This window comes from Erythranthe guttata, chromosome 8 (assembly GCF_056151865.1).
Source record: "Erythranthe guttata isolate IM_541 chromosome 8, IM_541, whole genome shotgun sequence".
Classification (NCBI taxonomy): Eukaryota; Viridiplantae; Streptophyta; class Magnoliopsida; order Lamiales; family Phrymaceae; genus Erythranthe; species Erythranthe guttata.
In genome coordinates this window covers 22,447,605-22,455,342 of record NC_142540.1, presented here as the reverse complement: position 1 = coordinate 22,455,342, position 7,738 = coordinate 22,447,605, and the positions used below count along the sequence as shown (strand labels likewise).

Here is a 7,738-nt window from a genome sequence, read left to right as displayed (position 1 = left end):
GGATTTATCTCAAAATGGGATAAAATAAAGGGGTCTTACGATATATGTCTCTGGTGACAAAATTAATTAGAAATAAATGACAAGTCCAATTAAACATTCGCTTCACATTTTTTTTTAAATTCATTCCAAAAAATGCCCCTTCACTCACAAATTCAAAAATTTCACTAAGTAAAATACAAACTGCACTTATGATTTTTTACTATGCATTTAATATCTTCATTTTTTCTTTTTCTTTTTTGAGAAAAATATCTTCATTTTTTCATCTAACATATTTTTTCATCTAACATATTTTTACAGACTTTGTAATCTTTAATATTTCGTTTTTCACTCTGGTGAATGTTTTACATTACTATAAACAACTGATTTTTGTTTCCTTATTTTTAACATTTTATTGAAAATTACGAAAAAACATATTTTTCATTTTTGTTAAATAATACAGCATATTTTAAAATACTATGGTATACTATGGTGTATTATAGTGAACTATAGTTTACTAATATTGAAATTTATGAATGTTTTTAAAAAAAATCGGTCGTTGTCATATATAAACACCTATAGGATCCATAGTAATATGTAGTCACATACTCTTAAAACCCTAGCTCCCATTTTGAACTCTAACCGCTACCCTTCCGTAGACACCATAGTAATCCATAGACACTCGTAGTCATTGGCACTCATCCAATATAAAACCCTAGATCCGCCACCACCTCTACATATAAAAATGGATCTCCGAAATCTGCCTATAATCATCGAACCTTTCATCCTCTTCATCTATGTCTCACTCTCCATCTTAATTACCCTTCCTCTCCTGCAAACCCAACATCAAATTCCGACCAAAAATTACCGTCGCCATCGAAGAAAATCACCGCCGACGCTAGCGACCATAACCGTCGCCGCACCAGCAACCAAAACCGCCGCCGCCCGCACATCAAGATCCGGTATGAAAAACTCCTACAAGAAGCACCTCCAAGTCAGCACCATTACCGAAAATAGAGAAAGAGAAAAGAAGAGAGAATGGAGTGGGGCCGATGAAAAAAGAGAGAAAGAAGGCCATGGTGCATGGTGGGGCGGCGGACAAAATTGAAAAAAGAGAGAGAAGGCCATGGTGGGCGGTGGAAGAGAGAGAGAAATATAGAAATGATAGAAGAGAAAGAAACGTTGCTTTTTATTAGTATAGTAAATGTAAATTTGGGTTAAATAAAAATAAAATAATGTGGATCAAATTTTATTTTCAATTAATGATTTAATTAAATGTTTTATTTGAGGTTGTGGCTCACATCTAATTAGTGTTGGTTTGAGGGGTGTCACCAATATTAACCGTAAAATAAATGGACCCCCTCTAATTGTAAATATCATGGGTTTTCTCCAATTATCCCGTTTATTTTACATTTTACACAATTAACCTTAATTATTTAATAATTTTAGGGGAAATTTGCTAGACACTCCCTATTTTGAACTTATATAGATAGAGATTCTAGTTGCTAGATGAGTATAGGCATAGGTTCTTTGACTCAAAAAAATAATATAAATAAAATAAAATAATTAGTGTATAGACATAATGACCCTCAATTAATAAGAAAACAAATATCATATATCTTCTCTCTCTAATCTCACGTTTCTCTCACTCTATATTTAGGCAATGTTTGGAAACGGTTTCATTTTGTTTTCATTGATTCCTCAAAACAAAATTATATTTATTACACTTCTCAAATAATTTTCTCAAAACAATATCAAAAATTTATCTCTCATTCAGACATGATGTGACTGCTACAGTAAAATGATTTGACTGCTATAGTGAAAAATGTCTTCACTAAAAAACAAATAAACATCACTTCATCTTTCAAAATTTTTTTATAAAATACATTTTTCTAACACCTTTAAACATGATTTGACTGCTACAGTGTATTTTGTCTCCTTCCAAAATATAAACAAACATTACTTTCATTCTCAAATTCATTCCCCAAAACATATTTTCTCAAAATGAAATCTAAATAAGTTCCAAAACGCTTCCAAACATTAATGTTAATCTCTCATCTATTTCTCTCCCTCTGTGTCTCACGCCTTTCTCCCTCTCTTGTGCTTCTCTTTTTTTTTTTCTTTTTCTTTACTTTTTTTATAATGAAATATTATAGAGCAGGAAAAAAATAGGGATCTTTTTAGTTTATGAGATGATTTCTTGGTGGAAGAATTAAAGAGGACAACAAAAATTCAGAAATCCAAAATCATAGCCAAAATTCACATTGTGTTTCCCGTATGTAGAACCTTCCCAACGTTTTTGTTGTTAGCAATTTCCGTTTGCAGGTTGGTTTAACTTCGTTTGCTGTTTGAAGAATTGCGGTTGATGTAGAAATTCGATTCCTCTGGTTTACAATTTGCATGGTATGTCTTAAGTTACATTTTACAAACATTTTGTTTAATGTTTTTGTTGTTTGCAAATTGTTCCATAAACAATTTTTTTGTTGATGTTTTTAATGATGCTGATTTTTTTTTTTTCTGAGTTTGTTGTTTGCATTTGACGAAGTCATAGGTAGTTTATTGCTTGCAATTCAATAATGCAAGTTTTGCTGAATGTTTTTCTTCAGTTTGCTGTTTGCATTTGGCGAAGTCATAGGTCATTTTTTGTTTGTAATTCAGTAATACAAATTATGGATTTTGTTTTTTCAGTTTGCTGTTTGCATTTGGCGAAATCATAGGTATTATGTTGTTTGCAATTCAATAATATAAAATTTAATTTTCAGTTTGCTATTTGCAGTTCGCGGAGTCATAGACGTCACAGTTCCCGGATCATAGTCGGTGGTGGGGCTGCGGTGGCGTTTTTAGAGTATGAGTTTGTAAAATAATTGTATATTTTTGTTATGAATTAATTTATTTGTTTTAGTTAATATTTCGAAGAGGGATGTTTGAGAATTTGTTTTGATAGAGAGATTTTTTGGGGATTTAATTTAATTTAATTAAGGATATTTTTGCCATAATAAATATTATTAATTTATTAAAACATTAAATTTTGACTTGGATTTACACACATAAATTATAATATAGAGGGACCTATAGCAAATTGCCACTTAATTGTAAATGTCATGGGTTTTCTCTAATTATCCATTTTATTTTACAATTTACACAATTAACCCTAACTATTTAATATTATAACTTCATTGTTATAAGGGTTCATTATAAGAGGTAGAAAATGTAAAACAAATACTTATAACATTCATGTTTTTTTTTATAGTTGATAATCGGTAATGGTAATAGATACATATATATTAATCATGCACCCTATCGAACATGATCAATTTTTATTTTCATGAGGCTGAAACAAATATATATATATATATATATATATATATATATATATATATATATATATATATATATATATATATATATATATATATATATATATATATATATATATATATATATATATATATATATATATATATATATATATATATATAAATCAGCTCTATAGTTTTTGCAAAAGTAGTTGAGCTCCATATTGAGGTTGAAGTGCTATGACAGTACGAGGAGCATGTGCATACGAAGGAGAAACATCGAAAGAAAACCGCTGTAAAATCATAGTCAAAGCCATCTTAGCCTCTAACATTGCAAAACTCTGGCCGATGCAAATCCGAGGTCCCCAACCAAACGGGAAGTATGAGAGAATTTGGCCCTTTGAAAATCCTTCATTGAACCTATGCGGGTTGAACTCCTTAGCATCGTCCCCCCATATTTCTTTGTCGGTGTGTATTAAAATTGACGGTATTATGATTTTCACTCCGGCCGGTATTTTTTCCTCTCCCATCGAAGTTTCTTTTTGAGTCATTTTAGTGAGTGTGGGTACTGGAGGGTATAGCCTTAGGACCTCATGAAATATCATGGTTACCTGCACGTATAACAAGGACGAGTGAATTGCTAAAATACCTATGCTTTATATCGAATTGGTGAAAAAAAACGAGTAAAACTAAGGCAAAAGTACTTATATCTAGGGATCTAGGGCTGGAATCGAAATGATCGAACCAAAAGTAGCCGTTTCGGGAAATTTCAATTTTTTTTGGAAGTGGAAATCTAATTCCAATTGAAATAAAAAAGAACAAAAAAAATACAAATCGGAATTTTAGAATTTTGGAAATGGAAATAAAAAAACTTTTTCTAAAGTCGGAACTTTCTTAATCGAGATTAGAGGAATTCGGAAATTCTAATTTTGTGGTCACCTATAATACGAAATACATAATAATATTGATAACATAAGTGTAATTTTTTGAGAAAAAGTCTAGAATTTTGCGATACATTTTCGGAAATTAAAATCTGATCAAAAATCGGAATCTAACATGTAGCTTAAAAAACAAAATCGGAAATCGGGACCTTCGACATTCAGAATAATAAATATTGTTCCAAAATCTGTCCATTTCAGATGGAATGGGCCGAATTCGAAGTTTCCGTTCCAATATACATTCATAGTTATATCAAAGGAACTTATGCTTACAAGATTCAAAGAAGCAACTATAACCATTACAAACAAGACTTACAATTTTCAATTGATTGAGCTCGTCAAAAGTTGGTTTTCTCGTCCCAAAAGCTCGGAGCACCTCGTCTCTGGCACGAGATTGCCAGTCCAAGTGCTTGCTCAACAAAATCATAGTCCACGCGAGCAAAGCCGACGTTGTCTCTTGCCCTGCAAAGTAAAAAAGCTTGCACTCCTCAATCACTTCTTCACAACTCATCCCATATTTATTCCCATTTTGTTGGATTTCTTTGGAATTGGATTCCAATAGAATACTCAATAAGTCATCACTATTAGCTTCCCCTGTTTCCATTTCCCTCATCCTTTTATTAATTATCCCCAATACACAAGATTGAACTTCTTTTGCTATCTCTTTCATCCTTTTATTAATCTTTGTTGGCAAAAACCTACATATTGAACATATATAATAGTTCCTTTACTTCAAAAAAAAAAAAAAATAGAAGAAGAAGAAATTAGTGAAGTAATTAATATATTATTATATATATATATACACCTCCACCCTGGGATGTACACGGACTGCGATGCTAGACCATAGAGCTCGGTTTGTTCTCGTTGAAGTTCGAATACTATTCTTCCCTCTTCGTAGCTACTACCGAAAGCCGTTCTTGAAATTACGTCGCTGCTCATATTTTGAAGATACGGCCACACATCAACTTCACATGATCCATCATCACTTATTACAATCTCTTCCCATTTGCTCAACATATCATTACAACTCAAGTAGAAGGCTGGAAGCATATTCTGAATACGAGCACAAACAATTTCGTTGGAAACTAATTGAGTCGAAAGTCATAATAAATTTGCAATTAATTTTAATTTAAGACGTTTACCTTCAACTTGTCGGGGTGAAAGGCAGGAGTGACTAGTCTTCGGTGCTTAGCCCATTTCTCTGTTTCATAGGCACCAACTCCTTGCACTAGCAACTTAGTTAATGGAGTTAAAGGCGGCCTTTGAAAAACGTAACTTTTCGACAAAACCTCTCGTACAATTTCAGGGTCGAAACAAAGAATTGCAGGGCGCGGCCCAAACCACATAATCGATTTCGGACCTACAAATAGAGCCAACAAATTAACCATTCTTGAATCCTCTAAGAGCTCAAAATCTCAAAATCACAAAATCTCGAAAGAAATCCTATTTTTATTTTTTAAATCAAAATTTGTTACAAATTGGAAAATACAGCGGAGAGCACTTGAACCAAAGAAAGAACTAAGAACCAGTATCAAAGAAAAGATTTATGCCTTGGGTCCACTATGCAAAATTTAAAGAAACAAAACATTATTTGTTTATTGAAAAGAAAAAAATCAATATACTTCTAAGCCTAGTCAAAATATCAACTACAACACAAAATTAACACATCGATCGGGTCGATCTATGATTTAAGCCGTATATAGTATCTAAGAATTGCCATAGACATATGTTTATTCTTTCACTATATTACCTAAATATGTAGCAAGAACTGCAAAAGACTAAATAGTTCAATACATGACGTGGAATGTTTACTCTACGCTACATCCGAAGAACACTTCATCGACCAATATCTAACACATTTATATATTCAATACACATGTTTAATTAACACAGATCAACACTTGATTACATGTAAATCTGTCGTGATACATTTTCATACGGTATAGCATCTACAGCTTACCATATTTTTCGACGGTTTTAGAGATGAAGGGAATCACTCTAGGCACCACCGTATCACGGGAGAAACTTACGGGCTTGGAGTTGAATTGTTTGATGATGAAGGCCATCTCTTTCAAGTCTCCAAATAATATTTTGTAAGAGTTCCCATTATACCCTTGTTCTCTGAGGCGTTTTTCGAGATTTCTCGGCGTAAACCACACCCAATTCAACACTTTCCATGCATAATAAAACAATAATACCACAACAACAAAACAAAGTGCCATTGTTGCTACTTTTTAGAGATGATGAAGAGTATTATTATTTAATTTTTTTTATTTTCTTATTAGAAGACCTACTAGCTATATAATATATAGGACTTGTGTTTGTGAAGAAGAAGAAGAAAATGTGAAATCATATGGGATCAATTTTCACACACTTTCCATGTGTGAGATTTTCAGACACCTACAACAGGAAAATAAGAAACGTCTCCTCCTCTCCTATTTTACTTTCTCAGCTCCCATGTGATTTGTTTAGAATTTAATTATTTAAAAAAATAATAAAATGGTTTTTGGCTACCAATTCTTTTAGTAATGAATATAAATCTTACCAAAAGGTCATTTATTAATACAGGAACTCATTTGTAGCAAAAGGTTGTTCGAAAAAGATATGTACTACTACAGCATAATTGGCGTAGCAAAAAGTTGAACAAAACTTTGTCGTTTTAGTCTGATGTTAGGAAAAGTCTTGTAGTTCAAGGGATGGGGCCCTGGAGTCGAGGGATTCGCCTTTTGGTGCAAGGAAAAATCTTGTAGTTCATTTAATACGACATTTTCTCCGTAATAAACGAATCAAAATTTATACTAAGAAGTAAAAAGTGTTGAATCTGAAATAAAGAGAACATAATCGTTCCGGAATTACTCTCAAGTCCTTACGACCCACTACAAGGAAGGTCCAATCACCTTCAGATAAGGTTTGGGCCCGACAATCCCAATTAATAAACTCTAGCCCAATCATCGAGGTATAAATAAAAGTTCGAATTCATTTGTTAAGGTACGCCCTATTATGTGAGCAATACCACAATTTGTGTTCTCTCAACTACTTCTACTATCTACACGTCTAACTTGAGCGTCGGAGGAGTTTCTGCCGGATTAACCCCCGACCTAGTTTACGTGTTCTATGATCGCAGGTAGGTAGACATGACCACCGATTCGGTTAGAACCGGAACCGACCGGAACCAAACCGGATCAACGGTTTTAGAATTGAACCGGAACCGGAACCGAAATAACCGATTCGGTCCCGGTTCGTCATTTTTCGGAACCGAGAACCGACGGTTAGAACCGCAGTTCCAACCGTTTGAATCAATTTAAAAAATATATATATTAATTGCCTAAGTCAAATTAAAATATATATATATAAAATAAAAAAATTATTATTAAGAACAAGACGGTTCTACCGGTTCTAACCAAAAACCGATTAGGAACCAAGCCACAAGGAACCGGATATTTTTGGTTCGGTTCCGGTTCCTCCAAAATCGGAACCGGAACCAGCAGTTCGGAATCAGAACCAAACCGAACCGCGGTCAAGTGTAAT

General features: G+C 33.0%; 1 protein-coding gene across 1 annotated transcript; it reads right to left on the bottom strand.

Moving 5' to 3' along the window:
* Nucleotides 1–3,442: 3,442 nt before the first annotated feature.
* Nucleotides 3,443–6,530, bottom strand: LOC105965361 (cytochrome P450 CYP72A219). Its single transcript, XM_012989906.2, has 5 exons — nucleotides 6,171–6,530; nucleotides 5,353–5,570; nucleotides 5,016–5,263; nucleotides 4,527–4,908; nucleotides 3,443–3,883 (listed from the first exon to the last, which is right to left on the bottom strand). Exons 1-5 carry the CDS (start codon nucleotides 6,430–6,432, stop codon nucleotides 3,464–3,466), a joined length of 1,530 nt encoding a protein of 509 aa, XP_012845360.1. The 5' UTR covers nucleotides 6,433–6,530; the 3' UTR covers nucleotides 3,443–3,463.
* Nucleotides 6,531–7,738: the final 1,208 nt, after the last annotated feature.

Bases quoted from the DNA above. Each gene is read 5' to 3' on its own strand.
- LOC105965361 (XM_012989906.2), bottom strand. From the start codon at position 6,432: ATGGCACTTTGTTTTGTTGTTGTGGTATTATTGTTTTATTATGCATGG. The intron at 5,264-5,352 runs GTAAACGTCTTA...GCTCGTATTCAG, and splicing joins TTCACCCCGACAAGTTGAAG to AATATGCTTCCAGCCTTCTA. The intron at 4,909-5,015 runs GTGTATATATAT...TTCAATATGTAG, and splicing joins GTGTACATCCCAGGGTGGAG to GTTTTTGCCAACAAAGATTA.